General features: G+C 42.0%; 1 protein-coding gene across 6 annotated transcripts in view; it reads left to right on the forward strand.

The window, feature by feature from the left end:
• The window catches only part of PPARGC1A (PPARG coactivator 1 alpha), a 634,327-nt gene that overhangs the window by 605,194 nt on the left and 16,299 nt on the right, over window positions 1-12,834 (forward strand). For all 6 annotated transcript variants that reach the window (XM_087863911.1, XM_087863909.1, XM_087863908.1 and 3 more), the window contains 3 exons: window positions 6,912-7,827; window positions 8,366-8,470; window positions 8,624-8,744. In XM_087863911.1, coding sequence (XP_087720037.1) covers window positions 6,912-7,827; window positions 8,366-8,470; window positions 8,624-8,744 — 1,142 coding nt within the window. The remainder of the gene's footprint in view (window positions 1-6,911; window positions 7,828-8,365; window positions 8,471-8,623; window positions 8,745-12,834) is intronic.

The raw sequence follows: 12,834 nt of genomic DNA on the forward strand, positions 1-12,834 counted from the left end.
GTCCAATTAGAGATGGTGTCTCTTTCCTGAAGCCTGAATTGTAAAGAGAGTAGTCAACATCTGTTATGTTAAATAGGTTTCTTTTCACTTGCCAAGTGTCATTGATTGGTTATTGGCTGCCAGGAGCATTGTGTTGAGAATTCCAAGGCCAAGTCTATACTCGGTGCAAACGTCACAATCAATTAATGATGTCAGCCATAGGTGCAGCAAGGGGGTAGACGGGGTGGAAACAGTCACGTGGTTGATCCGTTGGTCCTTGGTCTACAGGCTTAATCCATGTAGTTCTGGCCAAGGAAATGGATCAAGCTGTTGCCCAGGACTTTCTGCTGTCTTCTTTCTCTTTACTCTCACAAATGGTGGTGAAATTTTCCAAACATTGAAGTACAAGTGTAAAAAGTCAACAAAATTCTGAGACCTCCAGAATAATCCCTCTGCCCCATCTGCAGAGTCTTTGGGAAACAGGAGGGATGAGACAGGAAGTTTGCTTTATTAGGTATTGCCAGCTGGTCTGACTTTGTGATTGTCCTAAACTAGCTCATTTTGGCTGATAAAAAAAAACACTTCTTTTTTACAGGTGTAAAAACTAATTTGATTTCAAAATAGCTGTTAGTAAAGCAAGATCAGAGGAGAGAATGCTCTTTTGGCAGAAGGCATTTAAATCTATTGCATATGGCGATTTTCAGAGTGCTAGACTTTTTTTTGTTTCTGAAATGAAAATGGCAAAGCAATGTCAGCTCAACCAGATGATGGTTTTAACCAGCAGACATGAAGAAATTTGGTTAGGGACCAAAGTGGCTGACCCCAAAATTTCACATATGTATATATGTGTGTGTACATGGACATGTAGATTGTTTTTAAAGTTATTACTGTGAAAGTAATAAAAAGCAATATAATTCTTTTATAACTAAGTAGAGAAATGAGAACAACCAAATAATTGGCAGTCTCATCACCCTAACACACTGGGTCTTAGGGAAGTTGTCTTCCATTTGTATTGTCTTTTCCTCATGGTTTTGATGACAGAAGATGAGTGATTGGATGCTGTTTATTTTTCACTTTATGTTTGGCCTTGTTTTAAATTGGCAATCATTCAAACTGCACTTTGGTGGACTTGTGTTTAAGAGCCCACTCATTAACCAATCAATTTGTAATTTCTTTTATGCGGAGTTTTATGTTATTATCCTTTTTGGACTTCCCATTTAAAAATTCATTTTGCTGGACAGAACATTGACAGACAGCAAAAATTTGCTGTATCCTTTCGGTATATGTGTCTTTTGTATGTGACTTACCTTTGGGGAAATAAACCAAAGCAAAATATGAGTAGTAGTTGGTAGTTTTAAAAGGAAAACCCCAGCATGAGAGAACTGAAAAGTGATTTTGACAGGTCATATAATCCATTCCTGAGCCTGAAAAATCCAAGAAAGGGAGACCCACAAATTCTCTTTACAGCCCATTCCAGTGTTTGGCAACTCTTACTGCCAGGGATTTCTCCCATATTTCAACTATATCCTTCATTTTCTTTTTTTGATCTCATTCTTCTTGACCCAACATCTGGAAAGATCATTCCTTTGTTCCTGAGGTATCTTTTTGGGAAATAATACTATCCAAATTTCTTCTAAGCCAAGAATAACAAAGGACTTTCCTCTCCCACATCAGCTTGGGGGGTGGGGGGGACATTGGTGATAGCTGCCTGGAAGGCAGGTTTCCCCTCCCCTAACCCTGATCCCTACTCCTGCCCCGGCAATGTGGGAAACTGCATGGACGCCAATTCATATCTTTGTCTTCCATGAGCAAGAGTTGGGGAATTAGGTACATGTCATAGGAATGCTCTGGAGCTTTTCTGTGAGGCCAGTTTGCTCCCTGGGAATCAGGGGTGAAACAGGACATATTGAAAAAGCAATAAAGGCAGGGGTACTACAGTCAGAACAGCCTGGGGTGATGGCCTCCAGAGTACAGGGTGTGAGAGGTTCCCCCTGGGAGCATTAACCCTTCAGTGGCTGGCCTCTCTGGACCTCCAGGGAGTCCTGGGGAAGTTGGGGAGGAGCTTTTATAGCAAAATATTCTCACCAGCAGAGCAGTAACAATTCATCCTTAGTATCAGCCCTTCCTGTGATCCCTTGACACCCACTCCAAGTTCTTGAGGCATGAAATATAAAAGTAGGATAAGCCACACACCTCTCTGCCTGGTCCTTTTTTAGTAACTTTTTAAGCAAATAAGAAACTCATCTTCTCATTGTTCTTCCTCAAGAAATATTGCAACTGCCATGTGACCTAAGGAAAATCCCACCGTCACAAACACCAAAGCAAGTCACGGATAGAGCAGTGGATTCCGTAATATGTTATAAACTATTAAAACAACAACAGCAACAAAACAAGACCCTGCTGAAGTCATTGGGCGGATTGTGGAACACACACACACACACACACACAGACACACACACACACACCAGGGCAGTCATCATTTATCAGAGTCATTCAATTAAACAAACAAACCCAAAAGGGAACTCGTCAAAGAAAATCGTTTTATGGCACATAATGAAAAACAAAACAAAACAAAACTTGTCTCTGACTTTTTTTTTTTTTTTTAAATACAAGGGCTGTTTAGAAGGATGACTGTGGAGTGTGTGGCACTTCTCCCCGATTTGCTGTGCAGAAGTGCAGAAGTGTGAGTGATGCAGAAGCACTTGTTTATTATAGAACACATTTCAATGCAGTAATCATAAATATTGCTAAGGTTGTGCTCTGTTGAAATATGACCTACATACTCTTGATTGTTTGTGTTACGTGATTTGTCTGACACCCATTACATTCTGGGTAATAGCGGCCATTTGTTGCTCTGCACAGCAGGCTCTTTTGACAAAAGAAAATAGGCAGTAATAAAAAAGCTCTAGTCTGAATTACATTCTGCACTGCTGAGAGTTTGTGCAAGTGTGTTAACAATGTTCTGAACTGCCTCTTGTCAGCCTTCAGCCTGTAATGGCCATCTGTCCTCACATAAATCTGTCAAAACCTGCTAAGTTCAAGAGAGAGCATGGAATATACCTTGTACTGTCAACACCAAAATGTACACATTCCCCAGAAAATCAACACACAGGAAATAATCCGGAGGTGATGGGAGGCATTAGCGCTGTGGATTTAAGCTCGTGGGGTGAAATTGAGAGTCTGGCCATTAGAGGGAAGATGAGCAAAGGCAGTGCATGAAGGAATCGAGTACTGACTGCCCTCCCAGCGCAGGGGACCGAGCTCCGGCCGGGGCACCTGGGAGAGAGCCAATTAGTTTGCGTGCAGGAAGGGGGTCCCTGCCCCATCAGTGGCTCTTAAAAGTTTGACACTATGTTAAAAAAAAACCAAACACAAAAAACAAGTACTTCTTGCGCTTTGTTTTGCTTTGGCTCTCCACTCCACCTGCAAATAGATTTTCAGTTAGGTGCTGGTGGTTCCGCCCTTGAGATTTCTCAGTCTTGCCGGGAGGTAGTCTCTGAATAAAGACATTTCAGTAAACAGTAAAAAGTTTAGGGAACTACCTGAATTGTTTTCCCTTACCCACCTACTCACTAACCCTAAAATAACTTCAGTCCATTGGGCAAGTATTATTATTATTATTTTTAACAAAGTGTGCCAACAGAAATTTACAGCCCTATTTTCACTCCTAGGGTGTCTATTTGGTTATCTCAGTGCTTCTGTAAATTTTAAGCATATGCGCAAGAACACGTATTTTCTTCAAGTTGTGGAGATTGGCCCATGAAGTCCCTGATGTTCCAGCCTCTGGTTTATTATCCAGCACGTAGTAGGTGTTCAGTGAATGTCTGTTCCCCTTGCTGCAGGCTGCCTAAGATGGGAAGAAGGTAAAAGGCTTGGCTTTTAACTCAAAAGAAAAAAAAAAAACACAAAAAAACCCACGACGACAATCAGGGTGTCGCCACTCCCAAGAGCAACTTGAGAATCAGTTATTTAAGCGATAATGAGCTTAGGTACTAGGACAAGGGTTTCAAATGTTCAAGACTAAAAAGAATTTCTATATTTAAAATCCCTAGATAGCCGAGCTATATTTAGAACTAGTCTCTCTTTAATAGTGGCCTAATTTGGTGTTTCTGAAGTTTAGGGTTTCTTTTTATACGTCTAGAATGTCAGTCAAAATACATGTACCTGAGAACAAGGCAATGTGCTGCATGGATATGACAGGACAGAGGCTCTCCATATGTGGTCCATGAACCACCTCATTAAAAATGTTTGACCAGCTTCCCAAGTTATTCTTGGGCCACTGAAATGTGAGACCCACTACTAAAGGAGAATGTAGAAAAAAAAAATGTTTTAAAGATTTTATTTATTTATTTATTTGACAAAGAGAAAGCGAGCGAGCACAAGCAGGGGGAGCCGGAGAGGCAGAGGAAGAAGCAGGCTCCCTGCTGAGTAGGGAGCCCAATACCAATACGGGGCTCGATCCCAGGACCCTGAGATCATGAGCTGAGCTGAAGGCAGACGCTTAACAGACTGAGCCACCCAGGCGCCCCTAGGGAGAAAAAAAATACGAGTAAGAATTTTTGCAAAAAGAAGCCCAGGCAATATTCCACTAAGAGCATATAATTTATTTGGAGAGACAAGATAAAACATACATTCAAAAAGAGATGTGTAAGAATATATAGCATTATCTGATAAGTATCAAACGAGTGATCCTGGCAGTAAATTATTAGGAAAGTAAAATCTATCCTACTTTGGAAACCACGAGAAGATTTATGAAATCGGATTTTAGGATGTCAAATGTCGTCTCCCCCATTCAAGGGCTACGTCATTTGGAATATTTGACTGTTATTTGCTCAGCAAAGAGAGATTATTCATCATTATTTCTTTGAGCGCGTTAGCCTCCTATGAGAAATATCTGAGAATTTGTCATTTGTTTGAGGGGGGCATCAGGATCTTAAAATTTGTTGTAATGGCAATCGAAGGCAGCATGCGGTAGACATCCGTGTTATGACGCGGCTGTGCAAAAACGAGGGAAAAAGAGAGAGAAAGGAGACAATTCGATTATATAGGAATTTCTTAGATTGAGGAAAAGACATACTTGTCCGCGAAAGAGGGAACAAAAGGAAAGTGTGCCTCAGTGACACTGATGTTTCGTTCAATAGTATGTCCCCTCCCGGTTATCTTCTGGAGAACAGTGCCTGGCTGCTACTCGAGGGAGCTTTTCTGGGACTCTGATGTGTCCCTTCTCTTTATGTTTGTATTTCCCTGTCTTTCTGAACTTTTCTGGGATGGATTTCCAGAATCAAATTACCTTGCATTTTTGTAGGTTTTCTCTCATTTAAGGAGGGTTAGCTATGCATAATAAAAATTGCCAAATATTAGTGTAAAATATTTTATTATAGAGGAGATATTAATATTAATGTCTTCCACTTTTTTATTGTAAAGTGGGAGAAAAAGGCAGTATTTTCCTGATCATATCAAAATTTCAAGTGGCTTTCTGTAACCTACTTGGTTATGTGTGTGTGTGTGTGTGTGTGTGTGTGTGTGTGTATACATACATATATGTGTGTGTGTATATATATATATATATATATATTTTTTCCTTTCTCCAGCAGGGTTAGATTTCTCTGCCATTTCCTTGAAATGCGCAGTTGCCTTAAGTCTAACCCCAGGCTTGTTAGCAGACTTGAAGTTCTTTTCTGCTGAATAGCCTTTACCCATCCTTCTAAATAGAAAATGTGTGGTAAACTCAAATATTCCCTTGTAAGCATAAAGTCATTTGAACTCCAGCCTGCCCTTCTTCAAAGTTCCTTGGCCTCTGGAGCCGTTTCCCAATTACCCTCCTTCGGTGTAAAGGGATGCCTAGAACTTTCTCAGGGGTAAAACACAGGGGAGGCAACTGTGATTCACAGACTCTCCCACGATGGCCTCTGATGGCATTTTTCTGCTCTTCCCTAGAAAAGGACAAAAGGCCCGACTGATGGGGTTTCTCTCGTCTCCCTTTATTTATTTAATTTTTACTTTTTTAATTAGTTGGTTGCTGAAGTTTGGATCCGCTTCAATCCTTCAGCCTCGCCGCCCGCCCCGATGTGCTCTAAATAAAACGGCCCACTGGCACTGCGATATTTAGTGTTCCTGTTCATTTAGGGTTCTGTCGCAGAAGCATATTTTAGACGGAATGTATTAGTTATGCTTACAAGAAAGTATTATACCTACATTAGCCATGGTTTACTAAGTTAATGAACTGTGGAGGCAAAGAAACATCCCGTCAAGTTGCAGAGCTGTCTGGTTCCCTGCCTCGGTCTGTCGTGTGTTTCTGAACTTCACTTGGAAGTTGTGTCTGTCATTCTGACCCTGCCCCACATTTGCTGTCATCCCATCTTTTTTTTTTCCCTTTCTTTTTTTTTTTTTTTTCTTTCTTTTTTTTAAGTTGCCTAGTTCTTGGGCTCCATGGGTAGATATCCTTGATGGGAGAACAATTTCTGAGCCACTCGTGTGCTCGGCAGCCTTCTTTGCAGACGAGGGCTACCCAAGCTGCTCTGCACCCCCCCCCCCCCCCGGCCCCACTGTTCATTCTCTGTAAGGCAGACAGACCGCGCCCCCGGAGACGCGAGCTCTGGTAGTGCCTGGTGTGGTGGAGGCCGGTAGTGAGGCGTTCATGTTTTCTGGGAAGCAAGATCTGTTAGCACGGGCGTTTAAAATACAAAATATCACGGATTTCACGGCTGCCCGGCGGTAGTGAGGTCCATCTTTCCTTGGTGACAGAGACCGAGGGGGAGACAGGCACTTTTTCAAGGTCTTGTCATGAATTTCGGTTCCTTGTCTGAAATCCTGGAAAAGTTCAGGAAACATGTTCCTGGCATTTAACAACACGATCTCTGTCTCTTGTCTCTCTCCCCACCCCCCACCCCCTCCTTGTTGTTGTTGTGGCTGTTTTTCCTTTTTGACCTCAGGCCTAACTCCACCCACAACTCCTCCTCATAAAGCCAACCAAGATAATCCTTTCAGGACTTCCCCAAAGCTGAAGTCCTCTTGCAAGACTGTGGTACCTCCGCCGTCGAAGAAGCCCCGGAACAGTGAGCCTTCGGGCGCCCAAGGCAATACCTCCACCAGGAAAGGGCCCGAGCAGTCTGAGCTGTACGCACAGCTCAGCAAGACCTCCGTGCTCACCAGTGGACACGAGGAAAGGAAGGCCAAGCGGCCCAGTCTACGGCTGTTTGGTGACCATGACTATTGTCAGTCAATTAATTCCAAAACGGAAATACTCATTAATCTATCACAGGAGCTCCAAGACTCTAGACCACTAGCATATAAAGATGTCTCCTCCGATCGGCAGGGGCAAATCTGCTCTTCCACAGATTCAGACCAGTGCTACCTGAGAGAGACTTCGGAGGCGGGCAAGCAGGTCTCTCCTTGCAGCACCAGAAAACAGCTCCAAGACCAGGAAATCCGAGCCGAGCTGAACAAGCACTTCGGTCATCCCAGTCAAGCTGTTTTTGACGACGAAGCAGACAAGACCAGTGAACTGAGGGACAGTGATTTCAGTAATGAACAATTCTCCAAACTACCTATGTTTATAAATTCAGGACTAGCCATGGATGGCCTGTTTGATGACAGCGAAGATGAAAGTGATAAACTGAACTACCCTTGGGATGGCACGCAATCCTATTCATTGTTCAATGTGTCGCCTTCTTGCTCTTCTTTTAACTCTCCATGTAGAGATTCCGTGTCACCACCCAAATCCTTATTTGCTCAAAGACCCCAAAGGATGCGCTCTCGTTCAAGGTCCTTTTCTCGACACAGGTCGTGTTCCCGATCACCATATTCCAGGTCAAGATCAAGGTCCCCAGGCAGTAGATCCTCTTCAAGGTAAACCTTGGCAACGCCCACCCAAAGAGTAAGGTCCAACAACCGCATTTAAAGCCCACAGACAGCCCCAGCCCCTCTCACCAGGCCATTCCCAGCGCCTCTGGAACTAACCAGGTTGTTGTTAGACATTCCTCCCCATCTTCTCTGAAATCTGTCAGCCTTGAGCTGACACAGTGCCTTGAGCCAGTCGGATCACAGAGAGCAATTTGTAAGAAACTTGCTCATCTAACTTTTTCCATTACCTGGAGAGCTTCCCTATGCCAGGATAGTTGAGATCCATGCAAGATAAAGCTGACAGCGCACCAGACTGGCGCTCGGCGTTAACATCAATAAGAGGGGCTGGGAGAGAACACATCACTCCCAGACCTCTAAGCTGACTAGATGATCACAAACTGTCACTGGGAAACCTCACCAGTAGCTAGGAAGAAAAAAAGCTGCTTTATGTCATCCGGTGTTTCAGGGCATGCTCAGTTGGGCCGATAAAGCGGGGGTAAGTGGCAGTTGCAAATGCCCTTTTTGTTTTTCTTCTCGCTCGCAGATCTTGCTACTACTATGAGTCGAGCCACTGCAGACACCGTGCGCACCGAAATTCCCCTCTGTGCGCAAGATCACGTTCCAGGTCGCCCTACAGCCGTAGGCCCAGGTAAGGAAGCAGGTCATTTTCCTTTGGCTCCTCCTCTTGCCCCTCCTCTAGATGACACCGGTTAGCTTGCACCCCGCCCCCTCCCCGGTTCGTGATTCATTGTGCTCGCGTAAACGGAGGCGGTTGACTTAATGATGAAGTTATGTTTCTCAGGTATGACAGCTACGAGGAATATCAGCACGAAAGGCTGAAGAGGGAAGAATACCGCAAAGAGTATGAGAAGCGGGAGTCTGAGAGGGCCAAACAAAGGGAGAGGCAGAGGCAGAAGGCAATTGTAAGCAGCTTGGAGCTCACTTTCGCTTTAGTGGGTTTCTTTTCCTTTCTTATTTCTCTCCTTTTTTCTTTTCTTTTCTCTTCTTCTTTTTCCTTTCTCTCTCTCTCTCTCTTTCTTCCTCTTTCTTTCTTCTTTTCTTTTCTTTCTTTCTTTCTTTCTTTCTTTCTTTCTTTCTTTCTTTCTTTCTTTCTTTTCTTTCTTTCTCTTTCTTTCTTTGATTAGAAAATAAACTAAAGCTAAGGCTTTGTTAGAATATGCAATATTCCACAGCCTTTTGACTTTAAAACACCAATGGATCCCCAATCCCTCTTGGGGAAACAAAATGTTAAATGAGTGTATGTTTTCTTATTCATACTTCATATTTCTCATTCATCTGGAAGCTCATTTACTGTTTTCCACTTTTGTTTTCCAAAATGGAGGGAGCAGGGATTTTTTTTTTTTTTTTTTGGTCAAATGCTGGTTCCATCAGGTCAGACGATGAGTTTTTTGGACTGTTGTCTGTGGCCTTTTTGTCGGAGTGGGAGATAAGGCGGTATCAGTGTTTGGTTTCAGTTTTTTGTCTTTTGGGCAGGTGTTAGAATTGGATTGTCCATGAAGGGACTGGGTTCGAGCTAGATTTGAAGAAGGCAGGACAGGAAGAGGGGCTAAAAAGTCATCATTTCATACTTGTGCTGGGTCAGCATCTCACTGGGTAGTTGACACATCTACATTTCTCATGAACTACTTGGCAATAACCCGTTCTGTATTTCGGGACTACTTTCTGCAGGGTATCGCGTTTCCTTGACATACAGGCATTACTGGTTCTTTGGTCTAAAGATCCAGGTTATGTTGAACTTGTTAGTTCTCTGCCGGTCAGTAGTTTTTCAGCACCTGCTCACAAACAGGTAGACTTCACCCCACCTCCTTCCTATTGCTTATCAGCCTAGAACTCAGATGGCAAAGCCCCCCTCACTCTACTTATCAGTTTTGTTCATGGCAGACATGCCTAATCAATTATGGAACTCTTCCCACTGAGCGCACAGGGAAGCTTTGGGTCTCTCCCAACTCAGTGCTTCAGGGAGCACTGAGTAATCAATCAGAAGTGGCACTGCTTTTGTTCCTTTCAGCTGCCTATATGGGCTAGCTCCTAGGAGTCATTTCAGTTAGATCAGCTTTGCACATATCTTGCATAGAAAGTAACCAACATTTAGGGAAATGACTTTTAACTGTAAAGGTTAGATTTATATAGTGCCTACTACCACCCACAAAATCTTGAAAAACCTACAAAAAAGAACTAATGGAGTCAGAATCAAGCAGTGGCCAACAGTTATCAACTAGAGGGAAAAGGTGAACCAAGAGGCTTGTTCATCACAGGCACTCAAGGAAAAAAAGAAGGGAGAAGTAATTGAATACTTAGGCTAAAGGTCTAGAGTGTTTGCTGTCATTTAACATGGAATCTACCGGAGACTGAATCAAAAGTCTTGTGCAAATTACAACACTTTTCCTCATTTTTCTCAACTTTCAAATGAGCTGTGATATTAAGAGCTGCCAGAGTGTCATTAGTTAACACTTAAGAAGACTAATGAAAATTAAAAATTCAATTTTTCTAATTTTGCTGTATTTAATTAATAGCCTGTTCAATAATTATAATAACTCACATTTATATAATGCCGTAAAGTTTACAAAGCCTTTTAATATGGCACATTACAGTTAATCTTTACAAAGAGAGAATCATGTTGAGCAAGCATGTAGGAAAATAGTTATTTCAGTGTTTGCACATTCATATTTTATAAAATCCTTCATGTTTCTTCCAAAAAGTATCACATTGAAGAGAGAGATTAATAGTTTCATCGAGTATTTGCTCATTTGGGCAAAATACACCACTATAACCAAAGCTGTGGATAAATGTAGCTATATGGCTTGTGCTTCTTTTCTTCCTTCCAAAGATAATTTAGTGCCAGATACTTAACCAAAGTACATAAAGGGAGGGAGGGGTCTTTTCATTAGCTGGCTCTTTCCAAAACATCAAATAGTGTGATTGGTCTACATCCCATAGTTGATGCCTGCATCAAAAGCAACCTTGAGGTCACTAGCCCCAGACTGAAAGCAGATACCTCCTGCCTTTTCTTTGTGTCACAAATGTTGACCGATTCTTTAGTTAATTCTTTGAGTAAGACAGCCTTTATCAGTTCTCTCTCAAAGATGGCTTATAGAGTACAGATGTCAAGTTGGCCTACATTAAGTCATCAGAAATTAACTAAGCATTTGTCAGAATTTTTGCTTTGAGATTTTGTTTTTGTTTTTGTTTTGGAAAAGGAGATTAAAACAACAACAAAACCCCCAAAACTAGGATATAGAGATGACTTAGTTTACCAACACAGTGAACTATAGTTAATAAGAGCTTAATATAAAGATTTGGGACTTATTCTTAAACTAATCCCCTCTTGGACAGTGATATGCTATTTCTGCTTAATATAAGTGAAAACTGATGATCCTTTATGTGACAAACATTTGCTAGGTGCTTGGGATGTAAAATTAGGTTAGACCTGGAATCCAGAGAGCTTCAAGTCTACTGGCAGATAAAGATATGCAAACAAGCAATAGGGTATGTTAAGTGCTATTGCAGAAGGTAATCTAAGGTACGCTGGTGACAAATGGGGGAATTTCCTTCTAGACCTGAGAACGACTGAGGGCATCCATAGAGAGGGTGAGATTGATCTGAAATCAAAAGAGAAGGAGGAGAAAGTTTTTCTACACCTGTGCTGTGCAATATGGTGGCCACTGGGCACACAGTAAATGCAGCTAGTTCGGAATTAAGATGCACTAATAAATGTGATTGAATTTTAAAGACTTAGTTCAAAAGAAAAGTGTAAAATGCCTCATTCATACTTTTTATATCAATGACCATTTGAAACAATATTTTGGATGTATTGAGCTAAGTAAAATACATTATTAAAATTCAATTTTCTGTTTCTTTTTATTTTTTAAGATGTGCCTCCTAGAAAATTTAAAATTGTAAATGCAGCATTGTATTTTTATTGGGCATTGCTATTCTAGGCAGAAGCTAGAGCTCCTACTAAGTCCCTGGACAAAAGCAAGGTATATTGGGAAACTGCTGGTCATTTACCCAGAACACTGGGGCACGGGAGCAACAGGAAATGAGTCTGGAGGGCTCCACGAAAGCCAGATCCCTAAAGTGTCCTGGAAGTCATGATAAGGATTTTGAAGTCTATCTCGGAGGCATAGTGGAACTACTTAATGAGTTTACCCATGGGAAGATTTTCTGATCGATTTCCTTCCTCAAGACGATCTGCTTTCTTGTGCCACAGTGCATTTGCAAAATGTATTTTTATGGACTCGGGCCCAGAGACACATGCAATGGGTTTTGATTCGTTTGACTGGATTAGCTTGTGATGTCATTCATGAAACAGCTAAAGGAAATAGGACGGTCCACCCAAGCTGGTTGGGTAGGTGATTTCCATTCATATTTTTTTTTTTTTTTTAAAGATTTTATTTATTTATTCGACAGAGGGAGACAGCCAGCGAGAGAGGGAACACAAGCAGGGGGAGTGGGAGAGGAAGAAGCAGGCTCATAGCGGAAGAGCCTGATGTGGGACTCGATCCCGTAACACCGGGATCACGCCCTGAGCCGAAGGCAGACGATTAACCGCTGTGCCACCCAGGCGCCCCTCCATTCATATTTTTGAGACACCTTTAAAATACTGAACAAGTAGCAAATTATGTTTCGGGATGTCGAGGGTATGGTGCTGGTTATCTATTAATTCAGATCAGTCATATAATGAGAGGCCTAGCAAAGCAGAGGCTCCAGAAGAAAATGAAAAACAATGTTAAAATCATCTAATAATTGATATTTTACAAAATTAAAGTAGTCTTTGCCACCTTTGTCTTGTGGTCTATGTCGCTTTCATTTTGAGTTCCATAAGGAGATGGTTTAGGAGGTCTGTCTACTTTTCATTGCTTATGCATCTAAAAATCTTATCCAGACCAGCCTGAGTGCAACAAGTCTGAGAGTTAAGAGAAGACTAATAATCAGTAGTTACTGACACAGAATCTTATACTGTGGTTGACCATTGCCGTTGTTTTGGTTGCT

Source organism: Ursus americanus, chromosome 8 (genome assembly GCF_024610735.1).
Source record: "Ursus americanus isolate L20-20 chromosome 8, mUrsAme1.1.p, whole genome shotgun sequence".
Lineage (NCBI taxonomy): Eukaryota > Metazoa > Chordata > Mammalia > Carnivora > Ursidae > Ursus > Ursus americanus.